This window comes from Anolis carolinensis, chromosome 3 (genome assembly GCF_035594765.1).
Source record: "Anolis carolinensis isolate JA03-04 chromosome 3, rAnoCar3.1.pri, whole genome shotgun sequence".
Taxonomy (NCBI): domain Eukaryota; kingdom Metazoa; phylum Chordata; class Lepidosauria; order Squamata; family Dactyloidae; genus Anolis; species Anolis carolinensis.
In genome coordinates, this window is record NC_085843.1 from 78,854,493 (window position 1) to 78,870,680 (window position 16,188).

Consider the following 16,188-nt stretch of genomic DNA (forward strand, 5'->3'; position numbering starts at 1 on the left):
TCACCTGGCAAGTTCTAGCCAACTGTTACAAACAACATGAAAGACATCCACTGCTCCTGGACAGAGTGTCCCACTGGAATACTATGATTTCTATGATGCACAACAGGCCTCCAATGGTTAGGTGAAAATGTTAAATGATACTATTCTCCAAATCATTTTTCCAACTTTACAGGGGGAGGGGGATAATGAACTAATGCACTGGCATATTTTGATGATGAAAAAGCTTCCCGGTAACATTTAGGTTGGTAGAGGGTGATAAACCTGAGTACTCTGAGGTTTTTTAATTGTTTGGTAAATACTATTAAGCTGCACAGTAAATATTTCTCATTGTATATTTGTTGATAATATTATGATACGCTTCCAAATAAATATTTTTTCAGTTTACATGTGCTGATAGATATGGCCACTAATATTTCTGATCTCTATTTTCGTATCATTACAATTTGATCACAAACTAGTATGATGGCAGTTAAGGTACTCCCTCTGCACAAACTGGTTATTTTTCCCTTGGTATTTTTGGGAAAAAATGTACTAAATAATCATCTTCTAATATAATAACTTGCCTGTAGATAGTAAGAGTTCTGCCTCTTACAGAACTACATATTTGCAAAATCTAGCTGAAATTTCTTGTCAGTGGTATTCAGCAGACATGCAACAAGACTACAGGATTAGATCTGCTTCCAAAGTTATCCATTCACTTTATAACAGGGGATTACATTTGTGCTGTCTTCCTAACTTTTAAAATAAATCATATTTTTAACTTCTGTGGCAATAATATAAATTTCAATATTTTCAACTACACTCATACTGAACAACAAAGGAGAATGCCCTTTTATAAACATAGTACAACCTGTAACAGCATGAAAAGGAAGAGTGGAAGGAGGAATCAAGAAGAATCATAAGACTAATTTATCTCAGCATGAGCTTTTATTTCTTCAGATGCAGTCATGGAGGGACATCAGGAGTTTAGTTAAAGAACAGTCATTATGCACCAATCTCTAAAAATCAGCAGCATTTCTGTGCACCGAATCTAAAAATGAAGCAAATTTCTACTGAACCTTTTTATTGAAAAGCAATAGGTCTGTTCTTTTTAATGAAACAGATAATAAGGGACAGGAAGTTCCAATTGAAAGAACTTCCTCTATTGTAGTTCCAGATCTGGTGAGGTATCAGAATAGGAAATGGAGGCAGGAAGTATCTGTCTATGGACTTGTTATCACTAGTATACTTGTTGCAGCAGTGTACTTACTGTTTACCATAGTAATGAACTTATTCGTTTAAAAATATTCTTAGGAAAAACACCACTTTATTTACTAAAAGGCTTTAAAGCATTGTTCAAATTCCATAGTATTGTTTGCAGAGCCGGCCCTAGGTATTTTTCAAGTGTAGGCGAACAGAATTTTGGCGCCCCCCAAACCAATCACTGAAAAATAAAAGCGTTGGATAAGCGAAAATGTTGGATAATAAGTATAAAGGAAAAGCTTATAAAACATCAAATTACATTATGATTTTAAAAATTAAGCACCAAAACATCATGTTTTACAACAAATCAATAGAAAAAGCAGTTCAATACATGGTAATGTTATGTAGGAATTACTATATTTGCAAATTTAGCACTAAACATTGAACAGGGATATAGGGCAGTGTGGACTTAGATAACCCAGATAGCCCTCAGTATTAAAAAAAAACCCTCTAAAATCAGGACAATAAATAAAGAACAACACTCTGAAAACAGAAGAAATCCAGACAGTAAACAATCAGGGACAGCTAACTCCTCCCAAAAAAAGATTCTCCCAGGCAAGAAGAAGCCAGGCCTTGAAGCCACAGGGCCATTAAATGCTAATCAAGGTGATTAATTACAACATTCACACCTGCTTCAAAGAAAAGTTCTTTCTCCCACCCTGGATCTTCTACAGATATATAAACCCCACATACCTAGCTTCCAAGTTCCTACAGACCTCACAATCTCTGAAGGCCCCAAAGGTGGGCTTGCGTGGTGCGAAGGTGGGCCTGCGCTGGCCGGAAGGCCCAGCGCGGCCCTGGAAGGCCCGAAAGAGAAGGAGGTGGAGAGTGGTGCCCTCCTCCCAGGACGATGGTGCCCCCGGGACGATAGCGCCACAGGCAAATGCCTATTTCGCCTTATGGTTGGACCGCCTCTGATTGTTTGTTAAATCCAATAATAAAAAGGAAGAGATGTTTTCACTTAGCATGCCAGTGACTGCATTGTTTAGAGAGAAGAGAGATGTGTCACTGTCCTCTCTTTTACTCTCCCACATTCCTCTGATCAAATCAATATATTTAGATGCTGGGGTTTTTTCATGCTACTTTTTCTCTGTCACTCTAACTGTTGTATCCCTCTTAAGCTGGATCTATACTGTCCTATATCCCAGGATCTGATCCCTGATTATCTGATTTGAACTGGATTATTTGAATCTACACTGCCAGATAATCTGGAATCAGATCCTGGGACAAAGGGAGGTGTAGATCCAGCCTTATAGAAGATGGCTGGATGTTACATTCACTTAGGGCTACTAGGTCAACTTTGATTACCTAAGATTTAAGAGCCCAAACCTGAAAGGAATGAGATTTTTGAAGTCACAAGAAATGAGTCTTTCTGATGTCACAGTGGTAAGGAAGGCAAAAGTTGCAAGAAAAGTGAGAATTGCTCTTGGTCCAGTTAATTGTGGAGGGGATCTGGAGGAGTCCAAGTAAATGCATCCAAAACCTGATGAAACCCAGCTCATCAGATTGTTGTTACAGTTATGTTCCTTCAAGTCATTTCTGATTTATGATGACCTAAGATGAACCTATCATGGACTGCATTTTTGGCAAGATTTATTCAACGGGGGTTTGCCTTCCTCTGGCGCTGAGAGAGTATTCTTGCCCAAAGTCATCCAGTGTGTTACCATGGCTGCATGGGGATATGAAGACTAGTCTTCAGAGTCATAGTCCAATGCTCAAACTAGTACATTACACTGGCTCTAGGCAATAAAAAGGACAAAGGAGCACTGTCTGGTGGTTGGGCAGATGGCAAAATGTACCCAGCAGCTGCAGCACTTGTAAGTATTAATCCTATAACTCACATCCAGGAGAACGATACATGGAGAGTACTTGAAGACACTGAGCTGCTGTTGCACCTGAGGGAAATATTTTCTAAGCTCTTTGTCATTCTTCTCAGAGTCCACTGATTCAGCCATAATATTGATATAATACCTGAAAAAAGACAAGGTCTCATCCCTCCACTTCTCCAAATGCTCCAAGTAGAGGCACACACCAGTTGCTGGCCCTGTCCCTTCCCCATTTCTTTGACCCAGCTTTTAGGCATGCTGTTGTGTACATAAGCACAAAATACATTAAAGTATATCTGTTTAAGTTTATGAGCCAGCTGGAAAAAAAGGAAGATGGGTTCCCAAACTTTGAAGTTACATGAGAATCAAGCTTTCCCTTCCAATGCCTCTCCCCCTGAGATCCAGAGTAGCAGAACTCCTTGATATTTCCCCTGTCAACCTGAGATCACATGACAAGTAACCAAACAGAAGCTAAGTCTGCAGAAATAGGCACAGAAAACTGGAGAGGGTCATAGGAACATGGAAGCAAAACTGCTTGCCACTTCTCCTTAAAATTTTGTTCACACATTCATTCATTCATTCATTCAAGAAAGAAAAAAACAATTGAAGGGAGTGAGATTGTACAAGCCCCACAAAAGCTTAAGTCATAATAGATAGATTAGACTTGCAAGACTTATTTCTCATGTTCATGGAAGCTGCTGCCCAGTTTTTAGAAGCAACTGATTCTCAGACCAGATATTTAAACGATCCATGCAAACTTAAAAATAGACTGTATTTGAGTGTGTGTGTGTGCGCTCAAAAATACACACTGTTCTACACATTTAACTGGAGTGGACAATCTCCAGATTATCCAGAGCACTCTGAAATACTGATGGAAACTGTAAAAATATGCAGAAGTAGAACCAAAGCAATAACAATGATGAAGTGCTGGCTAATGATGCTGCAGTGTTCTCTCTGAAATATTTGTACAATACCATCTTGTGACATTGCACTGGGTGAAACACTTTGGCTATATCCAATCCGAACATTTATTTACAGCTACATTGATCATTAATTATCCATTTTAGTTCATGGTTCTTTTAAGAAGTACATGTTAAACTATGTTTTTATCCTCCATGTTCAAACTGCCACTACCCTATATAACTATAATACTTATTTAACTAGACCCAGATTCACAGCTGGTCTGTATTACAGGACTAGGAAATTTTGGCCTTCATCCTGCCCTATCTATGTAATTTTTCAGAAATAAAATTGACTCTTTAAAAGTACTACATCCCCTAAGGGAATAATTTTCAAATTCCATTTTTCATACACATTTACATTTGAAAGCACAGTTAAGATACGCTTCTCACAAAATTAGGCTATTTGGGTCATATTTCTTTTAACACTGTTTCTTCAAGTGAATAATGGTTTATTTTAACTGTATGTATTGGGTCTATGGTAAAGATAAAACAAAGGCATAGAACTCTATGAGTGCTTCTGGTATAACATTTCCATGCACTTCATTAAAGTTTATGAAAATGTCACATTTGACATATGAATTTTACAGGAGAAGCTGAAAGAGGAAATAAGATCCATAAAAACTGAATTAACAGGTAAGGCCAGAATTTCAAATGTTTATACATCAAAACACAGAGTTTAGGAAACAAACAAGATGAGCTTGATGTCCTAGTACAGGCAGGTAAATATTACTTTATGAGCATAATGGAGGCCTGGTGGACTGACTCCCATTATTAGAACTGAAGGGTAGAGATGTGGGAGAAAAGGAAGTGAGTAGATCAAAGATAAATTCAGTTGCACAGAAATCCATGTGTGATCCGAATGGATCAGCTGAAAACATTTGGGTAAAATAAATAAATAAATACATGAAACACTGTGGTATGAGTTTACTACAGGCCATCAAACCAAGAAAAGATTGTGCACAGTGCTAATCAGAAGCAAATCTCAGAAACCTCAAAGTTGAACATGAGATAGCAATGTGATGTTGCAGCCAAGAAGGCAAACACTATTTTAGTCTGCATTAACACAAACATCATTTCCAAATCAACGGAAGTAATAGTTCTGATATATCCCATGTTGGTCAGGCCTTAAGTGGAGTACTGCATTCAGTTCTCAACATCTCATTTTAAGAAGGATATAGGAAAGGTGGAGCAGAACAACAAGGGTGATGAGAGGTATAGAGAACAAAACAGATGAGTCTGAAGGAGCTAGACAGATTGGTAAAGAGAAGGTTCAGCGGTGACATGATTGCACTCTGCAAATAGTTCAAAGGATGCCACAAAGGCTTGCTCTCTGCTGCCCCAAAGGGCCGGATCTGGTCTAATGGTCTGAAATTGCAAGAGTAGATTTCAATTGAATATTAGGAAGAACGTCTTGATGGTTCAGCAATGGAACCAATTGTTTGGAGAGGTAGAGAGGTCTCATTCACTGAACATCTTTAAAATAAGGGTAGACAGCTACCTGCTGGGGATGCTTTAGATCAGTGGTTCTCAACCTGGGGTCCACAGATGTTTTTGGCCTTCAACTCCTAGAAATCCTAACAGGTGATAAACTGGCTGGGATTTCTGGGGGTTGTAGGCCAAAAACTCCTGGGGACCCCAGGTTGAGAACCACTGCTTTAGATTGAGATCCAGCATTGAGCAGGGGGTTGGGCTGGATGGTCCCTGAGATCCATCCAACATGATAGTTCTATGACTCTTATTTCATGTACTAATAACATTACTGTAAAAAAGAAAATAAGAAAAAAATTACCAGGGAACTTTAGGTTTCAACTTTTTAGTAAAACCTTTCTAATTTAGAAAGGAAAGAAAAAACATTTGGGATTGAACACAGGATTGATACTTCTTCTAAACTTTAGATTGTAATGCCTGAGAAGGAAATGTTGCTCTGTGCACAGGTTTAGTGCTCCCCAGACAGAGTGATTTGTGGAACTGTCAGCTTGTTATGTTGAGATTGAATGCTATATACTGTTTATAAATTCTGCTTGAAAAGTCTTATATCATTGGTTGTGTAGTAAAAAGCACCAAGGGCATAAAACAGGATTAGTAATAGAGAGTTGCTATATATTCAGTGGCCATTAAAATACAATATCTTTACAAACTGGGGATCATGTAATAATAAGGTATTACCTTTGCTACTTTGGCAACTGTCATTTTTTAAAGTCAAAACGGCAACCATGCTGTCAGTAATAGTAATGTGGTAAAGATAATTCATCATGCCATGCTGTTATTTACCAGGATTGCAAAGCTCAACGCAATGAAATGACAATTCAGTCTAGGGAAGTTTAAGTGTTAGCCACTTTCTGTTCTCCCTTCTTTTCCATAAGATTGGGCAAGTAACTGATGTTTCTGAGCCTCCAACAAATCACTAGTGGATTGCAGAGAATTATCAGTAGAACAAACAGGTTCAAATGACTCAAGAAAGCAAACCTACAGAGCATCTATTCTGTAGAATTAATGTGATTAATACAACTTTAACTCCCATGGCTTCATAGTATTGGAATCACCAAAGTACATATCCCAGGTTGCCAATATCATTGAGCCAAGCCAGTTAAAGTAATGCCAAACTGCATTAATTCTACTGTGCAGATATGCCCTGAGCCTTGTCACATGGTTCATGATCCCATTTATCTAATAATGCAATCCTACCGTTAGGTTTTGTGGAATGATGCCAGAATTTAACGTAAATGCCACTTTGCTGATACGATGTACTTATAACAGCATAATGAGATTATAGTTAAAAGGAGATTTTACTGCTGTGGTACCAAAAGTAATTATGTTTTAGCAAATACAAGATAAGACATTATCAAAATCATGCAGCCCTTCAGATGTTGATGGACTGCAACTGCCATATTCCTCACTAGACAGACTGTGCTGGCAATTGTTGCCAAGACTTGCAGTCTAACATATCTAGAAGGCCTAATGATTTCCAGCATAGGACTAGATTTCTCGCTTCCCCTTTCCAGAGGACTTTAGAGTGTATATCTGGGAATTTCAGTGATAGAAAACCAACATATACAGAAAGATAAATGAAATGCTCTCACAAATTGTCTATTTCTGGAATGTGGACATAAACACCAACTAATGACATCAATTCTGTTGGACTGCACAGAGAAAATAATTCACACAGTAAGAAAAAGTAGGGACCTCCATTACCTGCATCTTTTCTCAATTTTTTAAAAAAAAGATATACAGTATTAGAACAAAAAATCATCTTATTATTAACTGCTATACTGCATGAATGAAAAGATACTTCTGCACAATAATCTATAATTCTAAGGGGAAAATTCAGAGGAGAAAATTTTCCCTCAGCACCACAGGATCATGTCAACAAACCAAGCTCTAGTACAGATCCCTCAAATCACTAAGTTCAGCTCCTCTGGAATGAGTGGATGTGGGTGAGACAGCAACCAACAAAACATAGCAAAGCTCAATGACCTGCGTATATTGAGAGCTTTAAGCCAATCTCAGATCAGTTTCATGCAGGTTGCCAGGTAGAGATCTTCCTATACCCCACTTCTTCTTTTGAGAGTAATGAGGATGAAACAAAACATGGAAGTTTTATCCATTTTGTTTGCTGTGTAGAAGGCCATCCACACCAGAATTATATCAGTTTGCCACTATTTTCATTGCCATAGTGCTATCCTATAGAATCCTGAAACTTATAATTTATAATGGCACCAGAAAGAGAAGAGAAAATACCTCACAACAGAACTATAGATCTCAGAATTTTATCACACTGAATCATAGCAGTTAATGTGGTGTCAAACTGCTATAATTCTGCAGTGTGGATATAGCCTAGATTATGGAACATCACCAAGGCTTACTCTACCTCTACTAATTACTAACAATGCACCAATCAGTTGAGTGTCATGGAGATGATGGTGGTGGTATTGGAGTTGAAAAGCAAAGTTTGGTGGGGAATCTGAATATATTGATAATTATCTCAAGAAATTAGGAATTATGTGATTTTTGTATTTTTCTCATAAGAAGGGACAACAGGAGAACGTTTTGACATTAGTTAGCAGTGGAACAGTTGCTACTTTATGACAGCAATTGTTGCCTTGTTCTCTCATTTTAATATCATTTTATTTTATTTCTACTGCTACGTTATTGATATTACAGCTTGGATACTTAAGTAGCTATGTTAAGGGACAACTATTTTAGTTTGGTCAAAGAATAACATAATGAAGTTATGATTCCTTCCCAAAAGAAAAAAAAATCAATGACAAACCTATGGCCATGATAAACTGAAGCCCTCATTTCATTGGATTGGGGATAAGAGATAACTATTAAATTTAGTTTCCTTCCATTTAAATAATTTTCTACACAATATTTCACTTCATATACAACTGTATATTTTCCAAAATATTTTCAGTTTTTACAAAGTAAGTGGCGTCAACAGTTTTAGAGCCCTTATATTTATTACACAATTCAGCTTTTTTGTCTACTTACCAAATCTTTTTAAAAGTCTTTTTATTTAAAACTAATAACCATAATAACTAATTTAATTTTGTAGCAAAGCCAGTCCAACAATGAGGCGAATTAAGCAGTCGCTTGGGGCACAAAACATACGGGGGTGCAGTCGAGACTGCATTTTCTGTTGATTTGTTGTAAAACATGATGTTTTGGTGCTTAATTTGTAAAATATTAATGTAATTTGATGTTTAATAGGCTTTTCCTTAATCCCTCCTTATTATCCAACATTTTCACTTATCCAACGCTTTTATTTTTCAGTGATTGGTTTGAGGGGGGGGGGCACAAAAATTCTGTTCGCCTACACTTGAAAAATACCTAGGGCCAGCTCTGTTTTGTAGATAATGTTACAATGAATTACAAAACAAGGCTTTTGTTATTATTGTCAATGTTTACCAGAGCTTGTTGAAATCTCATGAACTTCTTGCAAAAGCATTCTCTGTAAAGATAACATTTATTTGTTATAAAATTAAAAAAGCTTTTTTGTTTCCTACTCTCTACTTGATTTTATGTTATAATAAATAATCAATTTAGTATCCATATGATTAAAAAAATGTTTCTGCCACGTATATCACTTACACTTCTGAATATTTGTTATGATTTTAAACCTGGAAATAGTTATGGTATAGAAAGAAGATGAAAACATAATATATGTTTGCACGTAATTAAACAAATACACTTCTTATTCTTATTCTTCTTATCATTTTTATTACTTCAAATTTATTTTTAGGTGGCCAAAATTTAACCATGGTGTATAATCTGTAAAACATTAGAAATACATGCCCACAATCTATTTCTTAATTGTACCTCATATTTTACTGGTTACACCATTTCCCAACAACATTTGGGAAATGTTCAGTGCACTAAACAATGGAGCAGTGGAGTAACAACCTTTAACTTTCCGTACAAGTGATAAGTAATATATTCAGCAAAGCAGAAGATTAAAAAACAAAGAAATACATGATGCTTAATTTTGCATCATGAATCCAACTCCATGTAAAATATTTTTCAAGGCTCTGAATCAGCTGATTATCTATAACACTGAATTAAATATAGTTTGAGAAATAAATAACAGCTTTTTAACTACTAAAATTAAAGGTATGTTTTATATCAAATAATATCCTAAATGTTAACAACTATTTCACTAGATATTAGATTAAATAAACTAAATTCACCAGCATGGTAATTATATAAGAATCAATTATATAAATCTAGCTACCACTGAAACCTCAAATATTCCATTTCTAAATATGCAGTCATTTTAACTTAGATAGCAGAGCATCCCAACTGACCACAAAAAAGGAAGCGAGCAATTAAACTAGCTGCTCTGAGGCAGATTAGATGCTTTATTTTGAGTTAACTCCCCAGAAGGGCAATCAGAATACTACTACAGTGCACAAGTTTCTAACTAAAATAGTTCTTATTACAAAATGGAAATTGCACCATAGTCAATGAAAGCAAATAAGCAGAATCTGCTAAAATATGAAACATAACATAAAATTTTAATCAAACTTTTCATTGAAAGCTGGCATTGTGTATATGTGTGTCCTTTTTTTACTCTCCCACCTACCCACCCACTCACTCTATAGTTTCTGGAGGACAATGCCAGCAGTTACTTTTATTGTAACCACATAGGTTTGTATTTTTATCCTGATGAAAAGAAAAATCTGATGTCTATTGCTTTCTCTTCACAAGCCTGTAGCCCATAAACATGCATGTATGGCCTGTCTCTATACACAACTCCTGCTTGAAAAACAACCTAGCTGATACAGAATGTTCTCTGCTAGTTGAACAGTTTTTCATTAGCTTGCCAAAATGTCATATACTTTGCAATGAGGACAGCCAATAGATCTAGATAAAGTGACATAATTTGTTGTGGTAAATCCAACAAGGGTGCAGTCCACCTATTTATTTATTTATTTTTCAAACTTATATGCCGCCACTCCCCTAGGGCTCGGAGCGGCTTACAAGAACCGGCTAAAATCAGCAATTTAAAAAAACATCTTAAAAACATTCTAAAAGCACCTTTTAAAACATCAACAACAGAACTCAAAAGCCTGTCGAAACAGATGTGTCTTACATGCCCTGCGGAAGGCCAACAAGTCCCGCAAGGCACGAACTTCAGGTGGCAAGGTGTTCCAGAGCGATGGCGCCACTACTGAAAAGGCTCTGTGTCTAGTTGCAGTTAGATGCAAAGTCTTAAAACTGGGGACTTCCAGTAGGTCTTGGTCCTCAGAACGGAGGGATCTCTGGGGTTTGTAGGGAGTGAGGCAGTCCCTCAGGTACATCGGCCCTAGACCATGTAAGGCCTTGAAGGTAAGCACCATCACTTTGAAAGTGATCCGGTGCTCAATTGGTAACCAGTGCAGCTGCCGTAAGATTGGTGTTATGTGGCATCTTATCGGGACTCCGGCAAGGAGTCCCGATAAGATGCCACTGAAGTGAAGGCAAAAGTTACATTTCTTTTTCATGAAATGAAAACTTTAAAAATAATGTCTTCCTATGAGTTTTTCTTGCCGTCAGCATTCTTCAGCGGGACAAAGAACATAAGACACCCGCCCCCCCTAACTTCATTCTATTGGTTTTATTGCCAGAGGTCCAGTTTTCAAACCTTTTGCTTGAGGTCTAATACAAGCTGATTGAACTAATTCACAAAAATGAAAAGAATTTATTTCATCCTCTTCATCCACCAACAAAATCTGGCATTACATGTTCAAATCATGATGTTAATATGATGTATACAGAACATGTTATAGCAGTTACTGGTTTTTAACATGGCATCTTTTGTTGTAATGTCATAGAATCATAGGGTTGGAAGAGACCTTGTGGGCCATCCAGTCCAACCCCCTGCCAAGAAGCAGGAAATTGCATTCAAAGCACCCCCGGCAGATGGCCTTCTAATCTCTGTTCAAAACCTCCAAAGAAGAAGCCTCCACCACACCACACTCATGTATTTATTGACACATATTTGCAATGTTTTCATCCCTTTTTGTATGTTAGGTTGTGAAACATAGTACTTTGGTTTAGAAATCTATTTAATAAAATGTTAGTAAAATGATGTATAATGATGCACTTATAAATACATACACATACACACATATATAAAATACAAATAAAACCAGCTCTCTACCTATGTCTTGAAAACATTTTAAGAAACAAACAACTTCTAAGGCTTTGCTGTTTTAAATATAAGGCACACAATTTTAATATGTTGCTGCATATAATGGGATGTGAGCATCCATGGATTTTGGTATCTACAGGGGATCCTGGAAACAAACCCCAATAGATACCAAAGACCTACTGTATACATAAATATATACTAATGCAATATTTCCTAATAAAGGTAAACATAATCACATAGATACAACAGTAAGTAGGACCACTGCATTCCAGTACTGAAACTGACTTTTGTAAAACTGCCTGCCCATTAATTCTGTTGGAAACTCCACTTTTGGGTTTGTTGTTTTTTTTTCAAGTTGCCTGTCCCAACCAGAATATACCTGCTAAAGCAACTACTGAATGCTAGATCAATGCATATGCAAAACCTATTAATTCTAGAGACCTCTCTAATTGCTATTGTTTGGATTAAGACTTTAGTTTTCATGTAAAAGTGGAGGTACAATTTAGGTTGATATGGGGACCAATTTCATGCCTCTTAGAAGCTCCCAGGCCGACACTCAAACTGTGAAATAATGCTGAAAGGATGCTGGAGGGACAAACTAGAAGAAGACATAGGTCTATTTTGGTTTGGTTTGTTTTTAAAAAAAAAAAAATTAAGCAATGTACTGGGACCCTGCAACCAGAAGGTGAAAAATCAGAACCTCTGAAGATGCCAGCCACAGATGCAGGTGAAACGTCAGGAGAGAATGCTACCGGAACATGGCCATACAGCCCAAAAAGATCGGAGCAACCCAGGTGAAGAATCGTCACATCTGGATGCTTCAGGCAGAGGAAATCTGCTCTTTCATTTCAAAAACGGGTAGTCAGAGCTCACAAGAACAGCCTTTGGAACTGAGGGTCTAGGGTCACACTTTTTACCCTCCTCTATTCTAAAATGATAGGCCATCACTAGTGCAAATAGGGAATGACTTCACAGCAGTATTAAGTAAACATTACACTTGTGACATGTATGGAATAGTAATACAAATTGGCTAGATTTATAACTGCTTAGTTTTTCTTTGTGGACAGGAATCAGTCCTACCTTGTGAAAAAAAAAGGGCAGGTCCAAACTGCGAAGATAGCCTGCTACACTTCTTACAGAAATGTATAATGCCCCTTATTCAGAGTCCAGTCACCACTCCATTTAAAACAAAGTGCTGTCATTCAAGATGGATTGCCCACTTTGGTTTTAATATGACAAAGTAAATATAACACAGAGATCAAACTGTTATTTAAATGAGATATTTGATTATCATACAAAATAAGAAAAATCACGTAGTCATGGAAAATTTTTACTGTTTTCTATAAAGTCTATATTTTTACAGGATAAAAGACAGGTTTAAAGATGGATGCCAGATATGGATGCACAGTTTTCATATTTAGATTAGACCTTCCCCCTCAATGTCATCAGAGGAACTTGATTTGGTGATGTTAGCAACTCATTTATTTCCATCGATCTGTTCTATTTATGTCTACATCTGGTTCTAACATAGCATTTACATGCAAAGTATACTGTAAATGAAGTCTTGATTAGAAGGATGAAAAGTGTACCTTCCTATCAATGCTATTTGCTGACCTATGTGTTGACCAATACAAATTTGTTGTATTGTATTTTGATATTAATCACTAACATTTCAAAATATATTAATGTGTGATTGGAGGAACCAACACCAAAATTGCCCTAGGTTTCAGCTGAATCTCATTGTATGTGATTGTAACTAAGACATTAAATGTTTGCCTCTGTCTGCTTTATAATCTGCTCTGAGTCCCTTTGGGGAGAAGGATGGAATATAAATAAAGTGTATTATTATTATTATTATTATTATTATTATTATTATTATTATTATTATTATTATTATTTATTCACAGGTCTTCCCAAACTGAATCCTTTGAGAATTGTGTTTTCACCCACTGATATTTTAATTCCTTATTGTTTTCAATCATTCTTTAATATTTTTGATAGTTTATATTGTATTTATTTTAAAGGTTTTTTTACCTGCACACTACAAGATATAGTAAAGGATATAAAAATTGGTTAAACAAATACATACTTTACATACATAAAAGACATTATGTACTTCATCAGTTTGATGTACAGCCAACTCTAGGTTATTTGGGCTTTATAAAACAAAACCCATAAACAGAATAAGAGAGCTTTTGTCTATACAGCGCAATTCTTTGCATGCTTGCGCAGAAGACAATTCTATGGAGTTCAATGGAACTTTCTTCGAGATATGTAAATATAGCAACATAGTCGGATAAACTGAAATAAGTGAACTGAAGTAAAGGTCCCACTAGTAGCAAGTTCTAGTATTTCATTTTCATTTCATAGAGTACATGATGAAACAGAAAAACTTTTAAATCGAATCCTAAAATTTTCATTTGCAGGTTAAACTGCAAGATATGAAACATGTTTACATTTACAGCAAAATCAACACACTTAAAATAACCTGACTTTTGATGTATACCAAACATGTTTAATTCTCTGCCATCAATTAACACATGAAGATTTTATGATAGCCAGAATGATAAAAGCACCTCTAGCTATAGAAGAAAATGGTAAAAATCTTTCAAATCATAAAATCGATATTACCTCCAACCAGGACGTTTTAGTACATGGAAAATCAAAAAGACTAAATGAAATGCATTAGTGATTTTATAAAGTGAAATTAATCACTCATTACTGGGAAATCAGACTCAAACTTAACGATGTAGGTTGCAGTCCTAAACCTTTTTCTTGCTAAACACGCATAGAATTATGTCCATGTTCATGTTTTCATGCAATTATTATGCATAATCCTGTCACCTAATAACATGAAAGAGGTTAATATCATGATTGTAATAGTGAGCTCATGCCTATAGTTTTTGATGGAGGGTCCATCAACACACATTCTATTTCATTTTGATCTGTTTTGTATTATATGCACAAAACATTGACTTTTATCTCCAGCCATTAATCATATCAAGTCTAAGTCATAAACTACCAAAATACAAATTATACAGACAGAAAGAATTAATTATTTACCTGTACCACCAACACAACACCACAAAAATCCAAACCTTCACAACACTATTATCTTATTAATGCTCAGAAACTCATGATAGATTTTATTACTCTCAGATTAAAAAGAAAAAAAATCTTCAAATATCAATCAAATTGCTGCCTTCATTCAGTCAGTATTTAAAAAAAGATTTTGAATATTAAAAAATATCTGCAAAAACAAGCCAACAATATCCAAATAAGAGTAATATTGAAATATGTATCTAAAAATGCCTATGAATACGAAAGTGTTCAAATGAATCCCAAAATGTGTTATTTAAATTTTCAGTAATTACTTTTCCCCCTTACGACAGTCCAGAGTCTAATTCAGAAACATGTCCAAATTTCTTTTAAAACAAAGGTAACAAAAAAAAATCAGGTCTTCCCTCAAAACGTCTTTGACAGTATAATCCACAGCACTGAACGGTGAATTTTTAAAAAACACCCAAGTTTTTCTCAGTTTCAAGTTTTTAAGGCTTGTGGACAGGGAGTAGGAAAAAGGAAATTTACTAGGCAGTACAAAGGAAATCTTCTTGTCCTCTATTGTGGCTGTGGGGGTGTTGCCCAACTATACCTTACTGAGCTTTAGAAAGGAAACAAAAAAACCCCACTGGAATTCCCCCCGTAAAAACCTATGATAAAAAGACATTCCCTTCCTTACCTTAATAGTGCTTGCCATAATGTGATCTAGCTTATTGATCACTAATAATTGTCAATAATAATTATTGCTTCACTCTGACCAGAAAGAAGTTTTGATGAAGTTATTTAGAGCGGATGAGATTGTGCTAACTCTGGGAAATGAAGTCAGCCAGTGGCAGGAAGAGGTTTCTATTGGTCCTGGCTACTGCAGTTTGAAGAAACAGGATATTTGGGAGCTAAGAGATAAGAGGTCCTGAAACAATGTTGTTTTTCTTGACGATATGCAGCTACAAGATTTTTTTAAAATGTCAATTGGCTATGACAGTGTCAGCAGGTGTGATATGATGTGCAGTAAATATGGTCTGCCACACACTGAAGCAGGATGCAGATGTCGCATGAACTGGGCCAAATTTGATATGGTGCTCCCCAAAGAATTAAACATTAGTGTGGGGGCAGATTTAGGCTGGGGCAAATTATTGTAAAACTACTTTCATCAATGGACAACGGCATACCCACAACAATGGATTTTCCCCATTATCTATGAAAATAAGAAGCTCTAACTGTTCATCTGGTCTAATACCAGCTACTCTAACTGGCAATAGCTTTGCAGTCTCAGTAGAAGTTTCCACCAGTACCTGCTGGTAGATCTTTTTTTCTGGAGATGCCAAAGGTTAAAACTGAGGCTTTTGCATGTAAAGCATGTCATGTATTCTGAATTGTACTCCCTAAAGAGGAAAAATAATATGAAGATCCAATACATTTCAACATGGGGGGGGGGGGGGGTTCCTCATTCTCTTTAAATAGCTAG

At 36.2% G+C, this 16,188-nt stretch overlaps 1 protein-coding gene across 10 annotated transcripts in view; it reads right to left on the reverse strand.

Moving 5' to 3' along the window:
• erg (ETS transcription factor ERG) overlaps nt 1-16,188 on the reverse strand; it is a 149,251-nt gene that overhangs the window by 41,132 nt on the left and 91,931 nt on the right. The window contains exon 1 of one of the 10 annotated variants that reach the window (XM_008107524.3): nt 15,403-15,559. The exons of the other annotated variants lie outside the window; for them this stretch is intronic. Coding sequence (XP_008105731.1) covers nt 15,403-15,420 — 18 coding nt within the window. The 5' untranslated portion in view covers nt 15,421-15,559. Of the gene's footprint in view, nt 1-15,402; nt 15,560-16,188 lie in introns of those variants that run through there. 10 annotated transcript variants of the gene reach the window in all.